The sequence below is a fragment of the Lynx rufus genome, unplaced genomic scaffold (genome assembly GCF_022079265.1).
Source record: "Lynx rufus isolate CCGP_SWC_20201006 ecotype Redwood Valley unplaced genomic scaffold, mLynRuf1.p SCAF_12, whole genome shotgun sequence".
Lineage (NCBI taxonomy): Eukaryota > Metazoa > Chordata > Mammalia > Carnivora > Felidae > Lynx > Lynx rufus.
Genome location: NW_025814826.1, coordinates 40,039,919 through 40,059,252, shown reverse-complemented (window position 1 = coordinate 40,059,252; position 19,334 = coordinate 40,039,919). Strand labels below are relative to the sequence as shown.

At 43.5% G+C, this 19,334-nt stretch overlaps 1 protein-coding gene across 2 annotated transcripts in view; it reads left to right on the top strand.

Moving 5' to 3' along the window:
- The window catches only part of SYBU (syntabulin), a 117,379-nt gene that overhangs the window by 39,522 nt on the left and 58,523 nt on the right, over positions 1-19,334 (top strand). The window contains exons 2-3 of one of the 2 annotated variants that reach the window (XM_047073794.1): positions 5,308-5,391; positions 7,094-7,298. In XM_047073794.1, coding sequence (XP_046929750.1) covers positions 5,368-5,391; positions 7,094-7,298 — 229 coding nt within the window. In that variant the 5' untranslated portion in view covers positions 5,308-5,367. Of the gene's footprint in view, positions 1-5,307; positions 5,392-7,093; positions 7,299-19,334 lie in introns of those variants that run through there. The other variant, XM_047073793.1, reaches the window with a different exon arrangement.

Below are 19,334 nucleotides of genomic sequence, written 5' to 3'. Positions count from 1 at the left end.
AAAGTATAACTGGCTTGCTTGGTGCTTCAAGATTTCCCCTGGACTCCTGCAGCTACCATCACAGGAGTTGGCCTCTAGGGGTGCTCTGCTCCATTTTGCTATACTGCTCTGGCCCCTTGAGTAGACAATCTCAAAATCCTTCCCCACTCCCCCATCTTTTAGCAGAAATAAAGGTAAAATTTCAAAAAAGAAGAAGGAGAAGGAGAAGAACATTTACTAGAAAGCTAAATGGAAAGATCATGGAAATAAACGATATAATGGAAAACAGGTTCTTTTATCTTAATGTAACTCAAATCTAGCCACAGATCTGCTTTCTAGGAACTTAGATCATACATTTCTTTTCTAAACCTAGACTGGTGTGGATGCTGCATGAATCCTTCAGAGCCTCCAGCCTGGGGTACCTGCTCTGCCCATTCCATGTGTGAAAAGACTCTCAGCCTCATCTTCTCTCCAGGTCGCTGCTTCCCCGCCCTGGGCTCAGGCAGCTTTCAACAGCCTGTGCTTCTCATACTTTCTGGTCTCTTGGTCTCCTAAGAGTGGAAGGTGATTTTCTCTCCACCCAGAATTCAGCCTCTGGATTTAGGCCTTCCTATGTCTACCTTACAGATAACTTTCTTTGCCCTTTCTGTAAATCTGTAAGACCCACACATCTTGCTGTCTTGTCCAGTCATTTGAAGCTTTTCATTAGGTAAATGTCAAGACTCAGTTTCTCCTATTTGGGTGACAACCTTGACACTCACACTTTCCAGAGCATCTTAGTTTTAGTTGTTTGAAATCTACTGCCCCGATAAGTATACACATACTTGTCCAACCACGTGTCCCCAATTTGTTCAATACAATCACCATCCCTATGTCTTTGGCTGGTATCTGTCCCTATTCTTAAAAATGGGCAAAAGGCCACAAACAGCAGATGGCATTTGGGGAGGATTACCTCATGTTTGCTCCCCCCTCAGACAAGTGGAAGATGGTATCTGTACCATCCTTCAAAGCCCCCAACCCTCAACCTCTCTGCCTCTTCAGCTGGACTTTTCTTTAATTCCCGTTCTTCATCTGTGAGATGCCTCTGACTGAGGGCTCTGCAGAGCAGAAATAAGTGACACACTCTGAACCCATTGGCTGTTCTAGCCGGCCCTACTTCAGGCTACCCACTCCCCTCTCTGATCCAGGTACTCTCTGGCCCCCCTCCTCAGGGAGAGATCTTGTAGAATTCTACTCATTACAGTTTTACAACAGCAAAATCCCTTAACCATAAAGTAACATTAACACACATAATCTAAGAGGAGGATTGATCACTCACACACACTTCTAAAGGGAAATGGACTGCTCTCTCCCTGGTGAGAAAAATATGGGTCTCCACCCCACCACAAAAAAATCCCAGGATGCCCCAGAATGCAGTTTCTTCTCCTCATGACGTGTTGTAAAGCACGTCAGCTGCTCCTTGTTGCTGTGCAGATCACCCAACATCGGGTCACTGAGACAGAAGGCAGCGCTAGCTCACACAGCTGATAGGATTAGGAGATGGTGCTTTGTCAGCCTTGACTGAGTCCGGAGAAGCCCTCAGCATACACACGCAGGTGAGCTGTGAGGGAGAGCAGAGGTGGGGGGGGGGGGGTACTGCAGTAGGTCTCAGTTGTATGGTGGAGATGTTTTCTCTTTGCAGTGCATTTATATATATTGTCTTTTCTCTTAAGTTTGCAGGCTGGGGGGGGGGGGGTTCCTATCAATAAAAACCTGTCATTTTTCACTTCTTTAATTTTAGGAATTGGCCACATGCACCTCATAGGATTTTTGTGAGGTTCAAGTGAGGTTCTAAAAATAGAGCTCTGAAAATATAAAGTTTTGTATAAATGAAAGAGATTATTCATTTGATAACTATAAATTTCACATAAACAAAGAATTAAATAATATATCCTAGATTTGGGGGGCATAATTACCTGCACATTCTTCTTTTCTCCCCAAACTGTAACACCCTATCTTTCCAGTTCCTTCCCAGGCCTGGGCATGGATATTATTTATAATCTAGATGGGTTCTAGTCTTCTAAAGCAGCTGATATTTTCTAAAACCTAGCATTACACTCATCTCTAAAGGAGAAACCACAAAATTACAAAACGAGACTACAAAATAAGTAAGTAGAAATGGAAAATGATGCATGAGAATATTTTAAAGCAGATGAAAGATGAATATAATATGCTATAATAGATTATATCTCTTTGGTGGTATAATCCAAGCGTTATAAGACATTTCTGTTAATGACATGAGAAACACTTGAATGAAATTAAAGGCAGCATAGATATTATCATTTGTAAAACTTGCCTTTTAGAACAGCAGAAAAACAGGCTTGGGTTCCAAAAGTACAGAGCTAAGAGACGTTAGAACACTAAATCATCAGCCTTTCCCTCGGCAGGGTTGCTATGGTGACAGCGGGGCTACTGCACAGCCTCTCACTGCCTGCACTTCTGCAGTAAAAGCTTTCACTGAACACATGTTGGGTTTTTTAGGCACACACCCCATCATCAAATACAAAGACATTGGAAGCAGCTTTATCTGAGTCATTTGCAAAACAGAAGTTGCCTATTTTCTTTACCCTGTACTGATGGACTTCTTATGGGCTTATAGAACTCACTCATTCATCACCATTCATTTGACTGTTGTATATTGAGTGCCTTCTGTATGACAGGACCTGTACTAGGTACTACCTGTGATCCCTGGCGAAGACAGACAAATAAATAGGGAATTCTTATACAAGATCTTAACAGCTCTCCTGGGGTGAATTTAAAACAGGTGTCCTGGAAATATGTAAGGACTGACCTTGGAGGGTCAGGGGAGGTTTTCTGGAAGAAGCTGTTTCTAAAATGAAACTTAATGTATCTTTAGGAGTTGAAGGGGGTTAAGGGGAGTCAAATGCAAGAAATGCTTTAGACGGAGGGACCAGCATGTGAACAGTTTCGAGGAAAAATAAAACATGACACCTCCAGAGAACTGAAAGTTCTACAGTTTGAGGGTTATCCATTTGTAGGTGGAGCAGAGGTTGGGAAGGGGGGACAGAGAGGAGGAGTAGATAAGGAGGGAGGATGGTGGATGAGGAATGGTAACAAATGAGATCAGAGAGGTAAAGAAGGCCAGATCATGAAAGGCCTCTGTGCCACATTCAAGAGTTTGAATATTAGAGGACACCTGAGAAGTGATTAATGAGTTTTAATGAAGAAACATGGCTTGATTTGGCCATTCAGAAAGGCCTTGTGGAAAAATTTAAAAACTGGCAAGAAAGGAATAAGAGGCACGATTGGGAACAAGACAACTTCTGTTAGACCACTACTGCAATCATCTGGGATGTTTGTGGTTTAGACTCTAAATGCAGATAATAGAGTGGAACGGTAGACAGAAGAAATCAGATTCAAGATATTATTACTGGAGTATCATGGAGATGACTTGGTGGTTTCTGCTATGTGGGGGCTTTATGAGGGAGAAGGAAAAGTCAAGAATGACTCTGAGGTTCTGATTTGGACAGCTCAGTGGGAAGTGTTTCTACTATGAGGCCCCCAGACTCAATTCTCAATTCTCAGTAGTGAATTCAGAAGCACATTTTGGCCTTAACAGTGCATTTCTATATCATACTACATGTCCTTGGGCACATAATTTTGGAAATAATAGACTGTCGGAATCATCACTTTTCTGAAGTCCTTATCCAAGACAATGTGGGTATAGAAAGTATGAATTAATCACCCCCTCTTTCCAAATAAAGAACCCTAAGACTACCAGGCTCACTGCTTAAGAAATCTAAGTAGATTGAAAAGTCATGAAGATGTATGCGATAAAATTTCTTTAGGAATATAGGAAAAAGGCAAATTGATTTCTCTAATGCTCTGATTTCAGGCTCTCTTTGGACTCACACCGCACATTCCTAGATTTGAGATTTGAGGACTTGGAAAAATGCTGTCTGCAGGGCAGACAGATGGGGATGGTGGTGGTTCAAACATAATTTTCAAGGATTATAGTCCTCCCATGTACAACACTGTGTGTAAGGATCAGACTGTGTCCTGTCCACATTACTACTTAGAATATCCTCCAATTCTGAGTAAAGGACATCTGTTATTATATATGTTGACTTGCGTAAGATTAACTAGTAATTGTAGTAAGTAAGGCCCATGACCCAGCTGATGATGTCTATTTTAAGTCCTCAGTTGGACAGATTTTAAGCTTTTTGAACAAATTTGTATGTCTCACAAATGCTTTTTCAGTCATGTGAGAGGCCTCAGCAAATACTGAATGGGTGACCTGAACGTGACTCAAGTGCCCTTTGGAAAGTTCTGTTCAGTCAACTGTTTTGGGTACAACTGTTTTTATTTTCCTCATCTAATCCTCACAGCTACCTTCGAGGTAGATACTATTGTTATCCCTCAATTAAATGAGGGTAAACTTGAGGTTCAGAGAGGTCAAGAACTTTAAGGTAAAGGCATCGGCTGGAAGAGAGTAGTAGTGCGCTGGGTTTCTGAGTTCAGGTGTAGTGCCCTTCCCATAGCAGTGTGCCCCGGGGCGCATCCCCGGCCACCGCTTCAAGGCAGAGATGGAGAAAAAAGGCTGCCCTCGCCTTTAAACAGCCTGGCTCTCCAAGCCCTTGGGAACCGGCCCCGTCGTTTTTTCCCTGCACTTTCTGATGTAAATCCCCCAAGGAGAATCTCGGCCTTTGAGATCCCTGCACGAGCTGCTGTGTCAGTCCTGCAGCATTGGCTTGGCTGGGGTCCGGGTGCAGGGGGACCCGCCCCATCTCTCTCGGGCGAGGTAATTGTGGGGAGCCGTATGTTGACTAAAAACCGAGAGGGCAGGGAGGGGCCGCGAGGGAAAAAACTTTCTCCATTTTGGCTCATCGTGATATCGCAGTTTTTCTCCGTTTTTCTCTCAGACGTGCACCCCTTCACACCGGACCCTAAGGTGCCAAAGCGAGGGGGTCGGGCACCTCCAGGCTGGAGATGTTCGGAGCCCCGGCCTGCCCGCTTCGGGTCGGGCTCGGCAGAGCGGGAGGGGCGCGCGGTACTAGGGGCAAGTGCCGGCGGCGAGGTCGGGCGGGCGGACCCGACGAGCCGCCCGGGGTCCGGCAGGTGACCGGGGTGGCTGGGAGGAGGCGGCGGCGCCCGGGGAGCGGCCGCGGGCAGAGGCGGTGGCACCACGTGTCCGGCCGGGGCGGGGCGGCCGGGCGCGCCCTCGGAGCCGAGCGAGCGGCGGCCGCGGCGGCGGCGCGTCGGCCCGCAGCACCCGCCGCCCGCACCCCGCGCCGGCTCAGCGCAGTGTCCTCGCTCCCGTGCCCGCAGGTGCCTCCTCCTGGACGGCGGCGGCGGCGGCGGCGCGGGGACCCGGCGGGCAGCGGAGCGATGGGACCCCTTCGAGAGACCAAGGTAAGTAAGGCACGTCGTGGGGGTGCGGGGGGCAGTGTCCGCGCGCTCCGCGGGGCCCCCGAGCGGGTCAGGTGAGAGCTGGAGGGGTGGCGTAGAGAGTCGCAGGGAACGGGGACGAGGAGGTGGTGGGGACGATGGGAAGGCAGAGGACATTTGTTCAGGTGACGATGAGACCCAGGAGGTGGAGAGATGGTACCGGAGGAAAAGATTTGAGGGGGTGACACGAGGATTAAAAGATTGACTTTGGAGGGTTAATCCATCTCCTGAAAATGGGGATTTGGGATCTAGCTCTCAAATGATGCCCGGTTAGTGATGTGAATAAAAAGGATTTGGTGTACTGGTGACTGAGAATTAAGATCCCCAGCATGTCAGCGACCCAGCATTGGTTGAGGGTCTGCAGTGTGCCCGAGAGTGGCTGACGTGTGATACCTGCTGGGTGACTGATGTGCAGAGCAAATCCAGAGGCTGGGTGCGGCTTTCGCCCTGGATGGGGTAGATGCCTCAGCGACCTCAGGAGTTCCCGCGGCTGAGGCTTTCCCTTCAATTCCTGCACTGTGCAGACCTCCCAGAGATGTTTACTTTGGCAGCGACCCTTCCTGGTAAGCCGGTGGAAATGGGCAGAAGGTCATGTTTCCAAATAGTGTTTGTTACTAATCCAAAGGCCTTTTTCGATTGCAGAGGTTGGAGGAAGCAGTCAGTTTTTTGCAAAGAGCTCCTCCTAGGAATCCATTTTAATAAGGCAGGGCGGTGGTGACCCCGAAAAACACTGGACTTAAAGCTTGTTCTGCTTTTAGATGATACACCTTGTTGGCTAAGCATGTTTAGCTCTTTTAGCCTCAGTTTCCTCATCTGTAAATAGGGATTTAAATTAGTGTCCTCTCTGTGGCCTGGGTTGTAAAGATCAAATGAGGTAATGGTTGGGAAAGCACTTGAAAAATTGGAACACCCTGCCAAAATATTACTTTTTTATGCATTTTTAAAACCAAGGCATGGTTCTGTATTTAATGCTGTGTTTTTAAGAAGAGAGAGAGAAAACTCTCTTCTCATGGGTGTTCTGCAAGGAAAACAAAAACTAACCAGGATGTAAAAGGTGGAGCCATCTTACTGGGTATTGGATTTTTGTTTGCTTTTCTGTTGGCAACAAGCCTTGTGTACCAGGATATTAATGAATAATTAAGATCCTGGCCGGAAGAGGAGGGATTTGAAAGATAAGCCTGAATGATCCATCAAGAAAGAATTGTTCCAGGTATAGGGGGCTACTTTGTGAGGAGACAGGAAAGAACAAGTCAGGGAAAGCAAAATGGAAGTCTAGAGGAAATCAAGTAATAAGCTGGAGTGTGCTGTGAGTAATAAAGAGCCTTTGAGAGAAGCAAAAGCTTGAATGTGATAGAAGAAGCCAGAGAGGGAAGGTGAGTTAGGAATCGCATGGGAGGAGGGAATGGCTTTCCTGCTAATGAGTGGAGGTGTGTTCGTGTGCATGCACACACACCCATGCCCAAGTGTGTGGTCTTCAGAAAATTTGAAGGATTAGCTCAGTGGCAGAGTTTTGGTGTTCACTGAAGCAACTGAGATAAGGAGTACTTTGTAAAGATACAGTATTCAGAAATGTGATTTCTTAGAAACTGAACCCAGAAGGAACAAACAGGAGTTAAGAGGGGGAAACAAGTTTCCTATTGTTTTATTTTTAATGTCCGATTTTAAGAAGGAGCAGAGAGTGCAGCATCATGAGAAGGAGATTTCCAGAAGCCGAATTCCCCGTTTGATTCTTCGGCCCCATCTGCCCCAGCAACAGCACAAAGTGTCCCCAGCCTCTGAGTCTCCCTTCTCTGAGGAAGAGAGCAGAGAGTTCAACCCCAGCAGCTCTGGGCGCTCAGCGAGGACCATTAGCAGCAACAGCTTCTGCTCAGGTATAGTACCCATGGGAGCCACACACGATCACCAAGTTTGTGCTCTGCTGGTGCACTGTGAATGGACTGGAGCATGCCCCTTAGAGCCTAGATCTGCACTTCTATTATTAGGATGAATTGTCTGAGGTTGCACCTTTTTGGCTGTTTTGACCTTCACATATAGCAGTTTCATATGGTTCAGTCCTGATGGAAATTCATACCTATTTTTACATATTATTCTGGTTTATAATTTACCATGTGAAATCTAACTTCTTTTCCTATGACCGTTTAAAAAACTATTCCTTTGTTCACTCTGGGAAATGTATTTGCTTGCATTTTATACCAACAGCCTTTATAAACCTGTGTACTTCCAATTATGGAATCCCCAAAGATAAAACAACTTCTAATGAATGAGGTCAGGATCAAAGAGGTTTATATCCCAGGGCTGGGCCTGACCTTGTAGTTTTAGAGGAAAAGAGCACAGGCTTTGTCATGTGCCAGACCTGAGCTGGAAGCCCTGATCTTTTCACCATTTACAAGTTGAATGACCTTGGGCAGGTTGCTTAACCTCCTTGAGCCTCAGTTCTTATATCCATAAAATGGGATGATAACACCTACCTTGTAGAGTTGCTGTAAGATTGAATGAGACCTAAAGGTAATCCTAATGCAGTACCTGGTTAATAGAAGCACTTAATAAATGATGGTTCTTAATAAGATGAACTATGGATGTCAGTTTTGGCTCATGATTAAGGAAGTTTCCTTAAAGTTGTGAGCTCATTTGGCAAAGGCATAAATCTCTTCATAGCTTCTGAAGATGCCACCATTATCACTTGACAGAGCCTGTTACAACCCATTAAAGCATGTGACTTGGAAAGACTTGTATTCTTTGAGAAGTATTTGGAAATTGGGTAAACTTTAAAAGAGTGACTGTCTTGTTAGTAATGAAGAATGTTTCATAGTGGCTAATTTTTAGGGCTTACTCAGGGAAAATGTAATTTTCTATTAACACATGTATGAGAAGGAACATAGGAATCAAGATGCTATGATTAATGCCCCAATTTAGCAGGATTCAATATTATTTTTAGTATCAGTAATTATGTTTTTCAGTGTGCTTTTAAGTGCAGCTTTGGATTTCTTATATACTTTGACAAAATAATCCCCATCCCATGCATAAATTGTACATTAGAAATACTGTACTGACAATTTTTTATTTTTCTTTGTAAAGCCTCAGATGCTCTGCTTGATTCTGAAAAAAAAATTCTATCAAAATATTATATCTTAAAGCTTATTTCTTACCATTTGGACTTTATGAATCTAATTTAAAGTGGAGACCCACTGATGGTTTTGCTCGGTACTTTTGCAAGAAGAGAACACAAAGATCCCTAGGACCTGGAAACGTGTTTGCAGAAGGCAGTGCTATTTGCTTTCACTCCATTTTGGAGCTCAGGAATCGCTGTGTTTGAGTGTGAATGAACCCAGGGGATATCATTCCAAACTGACACGCTTTGTTTACATAACTCCATTCCACATTTATTCCCGATATTTTCTCCACATAATCATTTTCTCTGTGACTGACTTCAAGGTGAGTAGTGTTAGCAAGGAAAAAAAAAAAAGGAAGTTGATCAAAACAAAAGAGAAACTCCAAATATATTTTAGAAAATATATTAGGCAAATCAATAAAATTATAAATTTTGGTCATGAATCACTTTCTCCAAGACCCATTCCTGGGTGGTTTCTCCTTCCCAGGAGACCTGTCTCCCACTAAGGCCCTAATGCTGTACATGAAAATCGAAAGTAGATATTGATCCTTCTGCCATTAACTAGCTGAGAATTGAGTGGCAGAAGCTTCTAATTATGGGTGTTTATAAACCTGTCTTTCCATCGTTAGCCTTGCATGCAGTTTCCGAATAGGATTCCCCCTGTTCCTGGGCCTCATCTTTCTGTGTTGGTGCTCCCCAAGGTTTGGGTTGGTGCCTTTCCTTCAGTGCCTTCCTTTCCTATGGAGCCCCGATAGACCCCAAGACAGCTTTGAGTGCTGCGCTAAAATTGACAGGAGCCCCCTTTGGGGGCGTGTTAATGATGCTTTAGGAGGTCAGTCTGGGGATGGAAAATAAATGGGTTTGGTACTATGGGGAGCATTAAAGCTGCAGGCAGTGAGGTAGAGAATGTAAAACACGTCCAACCAGCAGGGGGAAATAGCTGGTTTTAATCCAGCCACTTTAACACTGAGGCCAGAATATGTGTTGCTGCTTAATCATGGCAGTTAAGTCAGAGACCAAGGTACAGGCAAACATTAAAAATGCCATCTTCTGTTAGGATTAAATTAAAATAATTTAGAGAGATCTGTTGCTGCCATAGCTTCATTGCCTTACGGTGATCATTCTGTATTAGCTTGTGTTCTTTATAAATCATCACACTGACTAATGTGAAAAAGGACAGGCAGAGCTAGGGGGATTCTTACCATCAGGTATGAAATTGTGGAGGAAAATGGTCCTCAAACACAAAGCGATTTAATTTGAAAATTACATTTTCAGAACTGCAAGCTAGAGACTCTTTTCCCCAAATTCATATCAAAGGCATTGATTGTGAAGAGCTTCATATGTTCTAAGATGCTCAGTTTTTAAAAGAAGGATGTGGTGAGTTTACATGAAGTTAAATTTACTTGATATAAAGAATTACCCTTTATTTTGAGAGTCTGACTTTTTATCCTTTATATATTGTATTATATTATTTTATTATTTTATAATTTTATATTATAACAGAATGTCATGATAGTGGATGGTGGTTAAACTTGAGCAGAATAAATGACAACTCTTTGTTGATGTTCCCCACGTCCACCATATGTTTTTCTTTTAATTTTACTGATCTGTGAAATTACAAGACTGGGAACCATGTCTTTGCAAAGTGGCCTGTCCATTTTTGCCTACTGTATTCCTTCCCCCACTCCCTGCCTTTCCCCTATCTTCCCACGGGAGCTTTGACAAGGAACATTTAATGACTTGATATTCTATATGCTAATTTGTGTGTTGTATCTATCTCATTTCAGAAAGAAGGAGTTGTGTGTGACCTTTTGCAATTCATTTGGGGTATAATCCCAAAGAGCGCTTCCTTTAATAGCTTCCTAGTAACAGAATTTCTTTGAAGATATGAATGTGTTTTGTGCACTCCAACATCATTCTTCTGATAAAACAGTCTATTCTTTACAGTTTGTATTTGGTCTTCGTCATTGTGACCTTAACTGGGCACAGTAACGTTTATATGGTATTGGAAGCCAGGCCCTATTTGTGTGCATGGCAAACAAAACATTATATATTCCTAGTAAATATTAGCTAAAGTTTTTTTTTAAAGAATACATACAGAAGTATAGTTAATAGTAGGTTAATAGAAACAAAACACCTGCTTTCATGTCCACTCTCGCACTTTTAAAGTTTTTTTAACCAATGGTTTGGTATAACATCACCCCCAACTTCCTCCCCCCCACCCTCTTTCCCCTTGTTTCTTGTTTTAACATGCCCACAAGAAGTGACAAAACTCATATTTGTGAGTTGTGTTCTGGGTGTGGCCCATTGAATCTAGGCCTCTGTCCATTTTTCTCCCCTTTCTTTGTTGGTAGTGAATTTTGTTTGTCATAATACCGTGACTCCAGACATTCTTAGAAAAGCCCATGACCTGGCTGAGTCAGTCAGTCACCTCCATCGGTCACCTGCCTTGGTTAGCAGCCTGCTGTGCATTTCCTCCTTGCTTAGTTGAGGTAATAATTACCCCTTACGGCTGGGAGGCAGATGGATTGCTGGGTTTTACTCTAGTTCTCCTTAGGGTGCCTTGTAAATATGGCTGGTGGAACAAATTATGTGTAGAGAACACGGGTTGTTTTATGGGAGACCAGTGATTTCTCGGAGTTATTTCCATGTTGCTAATGTGCACACACAGGTATATAGGCAGGTTTGTGACTTAACCCACTAAAACATGTACCAGGTGGGGCGCCTGGGTGACTCAGTTGGTTAAGCATCTGACTTCAGCTCTGGTCATGATCTTGCAGTTTGTGAGTTTGAGCCCCGCATCAGGCTCTGTGCAGGCAGCTCAGAGCCTAGAGCCTGGAGTCTGCTTGACATTCTGTGTCTGCCTCTCTCTCTGCTCCTTCCCTGCTCATGCTCTGTCTCTCTCTCTCTCAAAAATAAATAAACATTAAAAAAATTTAAAAACCTGTATCAGGTCAAGACACTAAATGGTCAAAATCCAGGATTCTTTGCAGTGGAATCCTGAGGAAGGTGTTTGTGGAAAGTATTCTGGTTTTTACAGTGACTGGGAAGAAATCCTTCTTTGAGTGCCAGTGACCTAGAGGTAATCATCGTTGCTATTTGTGGGAAGAACAATTAAGGCAAATTACAACCTGACTAGTGCCCTGCTGTGACATGACAATACCTCCAAAAATTTGCCAGGCCTTGCCAAACAAATATTTCTGCTTTGCTTCTGTCCAGTTGAGGAAGCTTGGCATCTGGATAGAGTAAATCTTTGAACATAATCATCAGAACTGAGATGAACATTTTAAAGTGAAGTGAGCTGCAATACTGAATTACACTCTAATTGAATGACTGCCAACCTGCTGTGAAGAAAAAAACAAAGACCCTAAGACTTTAGTATCATTTTAATGAGTACAGGACCCAGGCACAGTTGCATAATAGATATTTCAAGTGCTTAACTGCCTCAGCCACAGAAATAAGCACCTAATGATATGGGTCACAATATAGGCAATATTTCTTTGAGGATGTGGTGACTGCAATTAGGAGGGCAAGAGCAAAAATTTTTGCCATTTAATAAAAGACCTACTGCGCAGTGGGGATGGTGAATAGTAACCATGATGGAATTGGATCAGGCCTGAGAGCAGATTATGGTACCATGAGAATCTTTTATGTTCTAAAATACTAAGGTTGTTCTAAAATGATCTGAATTGTTTCGCAATTCAGAGAATGGCATTTGTCTACTTTCTAATCCTCAGGAAAACTTTGTTTGAAATGCAGATGCCTTGGCCCCACCCTAACCTATTATCTATTATCACAGAATGGGAGGGACCCAGGAATCTGTATTTTATAGGCTTTCTAGATGACTTATACCTACTGAAGTCTGAGCCTCAATCCTTTGTGCTCTGTGTGTGTTTGGGAATTTTGTATGAGGGACGTGAAGGGTATGCCCCAGTAGCATTGCAAGATGAAGAAAGATCAAAGAAGATAGAAGTGGTGGCCAACCAAGCTGTTTAAACTCATGGCATGGGCAAGGAAAATGCCTCCACATTCCCTGGAAATGATAGCTTCTCACTCTGTATTTATAATTCCTGTGTCATTAGTTTTAGCATTAATATTCTTTATATCTACATTATTGTTGTAACTTGTGTTCAAATGGTAGACAAGTAAAGGAGGAGAAAGTATTTTCCTCCTTTATTTTCCTATGTAATCCTCTCACTGGATTTACTATCTCTAGCATACTTTTAACTCTTTTGCATTTACTTTCTTTGGTATTAGGATGATTTGGGGTACTCTGAAAGCAGGTACACTGGATATACTCTTTCTGAATAACCAGTGGATTCACTGAATGAGGAAAAAGGGAAACTGTAGCCTGGGAGTAGCAGAACATTCACCTTTTTGCAAGCTTCCACAAAAATGTGGTGTCCACTAAGCATTTATTAAATGCCTGCTGAGGATCAGGAATTGTGCTAAAGTCATGATGATGAATAAAACAGAGAGACGGAAAAATCAATTCTATTACTGCCTTCACCCTGGCATCAAAAAATAAGTGGGATACCACGTCTGATGTGATTCCCACGCGACTACTTTTACTTACTTGTTTCCCTGTCCCTTTTACTTACGCCCACTCCACACACACTTCTTCCTTGTAATTTGAGTTTGTTGGTCCGTTTATTATCTGCATTGGCCTCTCACATTTCATAAGCCCAAGGATTCAAAGAAGTAGCATTTATTAGTGTGGTGTAGTGGATAAACATGAGCCTTGGCATCCTAGACCTGAGTTGAAAGCATGAAATAAGATTAGAAAGGTGGGCCAGGCCAGATCAGGAAAGGTTTTGTATGCTATGCTAACTTGATCCATGAGATCAAAGATCCATACAGAAACTGGGCTAGTAATGTAAAGGGTGAGGCCACCTGGATAGATCACAATAAAGGGGAGTCTAGAACTGGACAGCATGTGCCCCTTCTCACAATATTCAAATTTAAAAATTCAGGTGTTTTTTTTTTTTTAATATAGTTTATTTACTTATTCTTGAGGGGGGAGGGGCAGAGGGACAGGGAGAGAGAATCCCAAGCTTGAACCCACGAACCGAGAGATTGTGACCTGAGCCAAAATCAAGAGTCAGAGGCTTAACCGACTGAGAGACCCAGGCACCCCTAAAAATTCAGGTTTTTAACTAACTGCCAGCTAAGTAGCATGTATAAATGGCTGGGTGTGGCTCCTGGGCTGCCATATGGCAATTCCTAAAGATCATGCAGAGCCATGAAAGGGTTTTCAGCAAGGAAGAGTTATGACTGTATTTACAATTTAGAAAAATCTTTCAGATTATATGTTGGACTGTAGATGGAAGGAGGTAGGAATGATGGCGAGGAGCCTGCCAGGTTTGAAGGCCATTGTGACAGTCTAGTTGAAGACCAATAAAATGGTATGTAAGAGGATTTAGGGGCTAGAACATACATATATGAGTCCACCAATTACAAGGGGAAGGGGCAGGAAAGAGTTCTATCTGAATTTCCTCTGGTTGAACACAAATGGAGCAGCAGGACTGGGGGAAAAGGACAGTGAGTCAGGTTAACAAGCTCAGATTAAGCTTGGTTGCATTTGAGGTAAAGCGAAAGGTCTGGAGCTCCAGAGAGAAGGCAGAGATGTGGGTAGCTGAAGTCAAGGGAGCTGATAATATTACCCAAGGGCAGTGCATGGAGGAAGATAAGAGGCCCAAGGCTAGACTTCTGAGATCAAGCATGAGTATACAGAAAAAGGAAACCAAGGCACCCAAAAAAAGAGTTCAGAGAGGAAGGAGGAGAGTCAGGAGTGACAGTGAAGAAGAGTGTAGCCAACAGGTTCCGCTGTCACACAAGATGAAGGAAGGTATTCTCTAAAAAATGTTCAAGGATAAAACCACTAGGGTATCAGTGATCTTAGGCAGAAACAATCCCAGGAAATTGTGGGGATGGAATCCAAAATGCATCAAGCTGAGATGTGAATGGGAGGTGACAAATACAGTGTAGACAGCTTTTTAAAACAAGCTTAACTGGGATGGGAAAGAAGTAGAATAAAAACAAGTGTTATTTTGGGCTCCTGGGTGGCTCAATCAGTTAGAATGGAGTCTTGGTTTCAGCTCAGGTCATGATCTCACAGTTTATGAGTTCAAGCCCCACATTGGGCTCCACGCTGACAGTACGGAGTCTGCTTAGGATTCTTGCTCTCCTTCTCTGTCCCTCTTTCTGCCCCTCCCCAGCTCACTTTCTCTTTCTCTCTCTTAAAATAAATAAACTTAAGAAAAGTGTTATTTATAGTGAAGATAGAGTGTTTATCAAATGACAGGTATTTTGATAAGATTGTTAGGCTGAGGGGAAATAAACAAGAAAGAAATTAAATAAACACACACAGAGATTGAGAGAATGAGTGGAAGAGGTTTAGCTTTGTAACAAACCTGGGGGTGGACCCAAAAAGACATGTATAGGAAGAAAAGAAAGGCTGGAGATGAATATAGGTAAGTATAGGGTAGGTAGTTGAAGGATACATTTCACAGCTGGGTTAGGTGCCACTATATGCTTCCCCTGTCAAACCACATGACCCACCTGGTTTTTAGATTTCATAGTTAGTTACCTGACTCCCCAGTAGACTAAGCTCCGTGAAGGCAGGAACAATATAGTTCCCTGCACTATACCTGACATATAGCAGTTGCTTAATAAGTATTTATTGCAATTTGATAGAAGGCATAATTATGAGTAAGACAAGTGAAGTATTTTCATTCATTTAATAAAATTTACTGAGAGCAGGTACTATCTTAGTAGTTGGGGAAATAACAACTAGAACGGTACCTAATACTCAATGGGTTTATTAAATGAAGGAAACATTCCTGTCCTTGAGAGTTTGGCATCTCGGTTTAGCATCTCCAAATGTCAAAAAGAGTAATTAATCTCTGTAATAGAACCGTGACTCCAGTGCTCTGGGTAGCTAGAAGAGAGATCTCTTGCTAAGAAAATCAGAAAACGCTCCACTCACAAATCGGCACTTGCAAGGCATGAGAAAAAAGCAGCCCAGGTTAGAGTCAAGAAGGAATTTAGCACAAAGCTACATACTCACATTTCCCAGCACTACAACTGGACACTAGCCACGACCCCACCCTTCCCCCCACCCAGGTGCTTTTGAGAAAGCTCTGGTCTCCTCCCACTGACCCAGGGGAGACAGGGATGCACTTCAGCTATACAAGACTGCTGAGTATGCCTGTACTGGAAGGTGGCTTTGCTGGCTCCCGGGCACAGTAACTGCTCCACATGTCCCCTGCTGCTCGGCTTGGCTGTCTCCTGCTTTGGAGATACTGTGCAGCCCCTCTTCTGCCAGAGGGGAGAGAGACACCAGTGACAGCTGCTCCTCAGCTGCTGGACAGTCATAGTGCCCCAGGCTCCACTGCCTGGGGTCACACTGCTCTGGTTCCAGAAGGAGGCCAGTCCTTTTCAGGCTGACTCCTCTCTTTTTTTTTTTTTTTTTTTTAAATTTTGAGTGTAGTTGACACACAATGTTACATTAGTTTCAGGTGTACAACATAGTGTTTCAAGAACCCTCTGTGTATGCTGTGCTCACAACGCTATTCCAGTACCATTGACTGTATTCCCTGTGCCGTACCTTTTATTCTTGTGATTTATTTTCTAACTGGAAGCCTATATCTCCCACTCCCCTTCACCCAATTTTCCCTTCTTCCCCTTTCCCTCCCCTCTGGCAACCACCGATTTGTTCTTTGTATTTGTAGGTCTGAATGACCGCTCTTTCTTTTTAGGGAACCCAAACCAAGGTTCCCAGTGCCTCCCAGTGCTGTCATGTGGGCTCATCCAGCACTCACCCCCCTCCCTGCAGAAACTCATCCTTCAGCTTTCCGCTGCTGTCTGAATTTTCCCGGGGCTCCTCCTTTTTCCTGGCTGGCTCTGTCTTTATTCTGTCTCCTTTTGTGTGCGTGACCATACAGTTAGCATTCCTCACAAACTCTAACCCAACCCTCAGAATTCATGAGTCTGTGGACCCTAACCAACACTTGTATTTATTCTGAGGTGTTTGTGAGGATTATATTTTAATGCTAATTATTGTATTTTTAAAATTCCAAAGTAATAAAAATGTGCAAACCCATAGAGTAGATGTAATCACATTTATAGGACTTATTTTGCTTTGCTTTTTGCCAAAGTGAGATCATGCTATATTGATCGGTGATCCTTTCTGTTTATTTGTTAAGTGAATATTTATTGAACATCTGCTGTGGGCAAGACACTATCCTGAGAGCTGATGTAGAGTGATGAACAGTACCCACAGAATTCCGGTCTCCAGGAAGGTGTATTCAGGCAGTACCTGTTCCCGGCATTGCTTGTCAGCACAGAGAGGTCCCCTCGTTCATTGTAAGGACAGCACATATTCCACTCTAGAGAGGGACACTATTCAATGCATTCTTCGTAGGTGGACATTTTGTCTGTAGGGTTAACCTTCAAAATTCAGAACCTTATTTTATGAATGTCACTGGAATTAGACTGTTTGTGAGCATATTTCTCTTTCTCTTTGTTCCCTTTTTTAAACAAAGTGAAACCATGCTACACATGTGTTACCTGAAACCATTATTATTTTTTAATAGATAAAACCCAAAGGTAGCAATTACAGGAATTATGTGAGTATCGCTTTTTCCTTAACTTTTCTTCATTTGTATCCCTTCCTCCTTCCTGACCATCACTATATTCAGATTCTCAGTGTGAGAAAAATAGAACAAAAGGGAAACGATATTTACATTGCTACAAGACAGCTAAGTTTAACTCAGGTGTCCTTGGAGAGGTTTGCAGTGTCCTTGTTAATGAGTCTTCAAGAGATGATGAGATAGCTTCTTGATCTGTCTCTGTCTCTCTCCTCTTTCCTTCTGATGGTCCTTCCAGTGCTCCTCCCTCACCTCCCCATCTTCCTCTCTCTCATCTTCTCCCACCAAGGAACCTTTAAAAAAATAACTGAGTCTTTAAAAAGGCATGGCATCAGAAACTGCAAATAAACCCCTATTGCTAAGGAGAGGGAATCAGAAGTATTAGTAACATGCCTATTTCAGAACCAACGTTCCGAAAGGACCAAGCACGGAAAATGGAAGCTTGCAGGACAGATCCCCTCGACACACCACCTGCCGGGCGCCCCTGTCTTGGGGCAGTGACAGAGCCACCCTGCTCCCCTGTTTCTGCACCTGCTACCCCCCTCACCAGAACCCTTCCATAGTGTCCTTTCTCACACTACATTAACTATTTAGTTGGAACCGAGATATTTTCCCCTCCAAACTCCTTCTCCTCTGGCTGCTAACACAAATCAAACATCTTGATGCTTGGTGAAAAACCAAGTAGGGACCCTTGTTTCCAAAACAGCATGTGTCCTATGAAGAAATGGACACCTGCCTTCCTTTACTTCACTTACTCTCATCCTTCTCCACCGCCAAAGTATGCACCAGAATGACATTAGGGAGTGCTCAAAGCTCCAAAATAGCTCAGAAATCCAAGGAATGTTTGCATGGGAGATGATTATTTTGTCTCCAAGAAACCAGGGAGACATTCATTAAATAATTACTCTGCTCTCCATTTTTATAGATGTAGGTGACAAGTCTTGGTGGAAGGGCTTCGTTGCATTACTTTCCCCAGCTCGTTTCCACCAGCTCATACATACACTCACTCGAGTAGACACATCCTTAAAGGAAATAGGCCCCTTTGACCCCTCATCTCTTTGTGACTGCCATCCTGTTTCTCCTTTTCACAGCAAAACTCCATAATTTGCCCTTGCCAGGCATGTGAGTGGCCTTGCTGGCAGATCTTTCTCTTGTCTGCCCTCATTTTCTGTGACTTCCCAGCAGCACTCAACACAAATGAACAAGCCCCTCCCTTAGAAAGGATTTTCCTCCTTAGCCTCTGGTCCCACCCCTCTGAGGCTCCACCTGCCTCTCGAGTCACTTCTTGGGCACCATTGCTGGCTCCCCCCCTCTCCTTGTGCTCACTTGTTACATTGCCCCCTCCTGCTCCTGCCCTCCCCAAGGGCTCCCACCTCTAAATTTCTCAGCTGTAGGATGGTGATGCTTCTGGCCTCTCCCCTGAGCTTCAGGCTCTCATATCCAACTGCCTAGTTGATATCTTCCAGTTCATGGTTAGTTTGTACTTCAAATTTAACATATCAAAAACAGAATTCTTGGTTGCAGCACCTACATGCTTATAAACCCATTTTTCTCCAACTCAGAAAAGACCACCATGGACCAGTTGCTTACACAAAAAAAACCTTGAAGAGGGGCACCTGGGTGACTCAGTCATTTGAGCATCCAACTCTTGATTTCAGCTCAGGTCATGATCCATGGGATCAAGCCCCATGTCAGGCTCTGCACTGAGCATGGAGTCTGCTTGAGATTCTTTCTCTCTCTCTCTCTCTCTCTCACACACACACTTTCTTTCTCTCTCTCTCTCTCTCTCTCTCTCTCTCTCTCTCTCTCTCTCTCTCTCACTTTGTTTCTGTGTCCCTCTGCCCCTCTCCCTAGTGCTCTCTCTCTGTCTCTAAAAAACAAAAACAAAAACAAAACACTTGAAGACATCCTCGATCCCTTCCTATTTTTCATTATTGTGAATCAAATGCTTCCAATTATTTTTCCAAAGTAAATCCCAAATCCATCTACTTTCTTCGATTTTTTCACAGCTACCACCTAGTCAAACCATTATCATCTCTGATTTCCACCATGTCAGGGGCTCCACATGTTTATATGCTTGGGCTCATTCATTCCTAAAGGGGCCACACTACATAGTGGTTAAAAAGGAGGCTCTGGAGCTAGCCTGT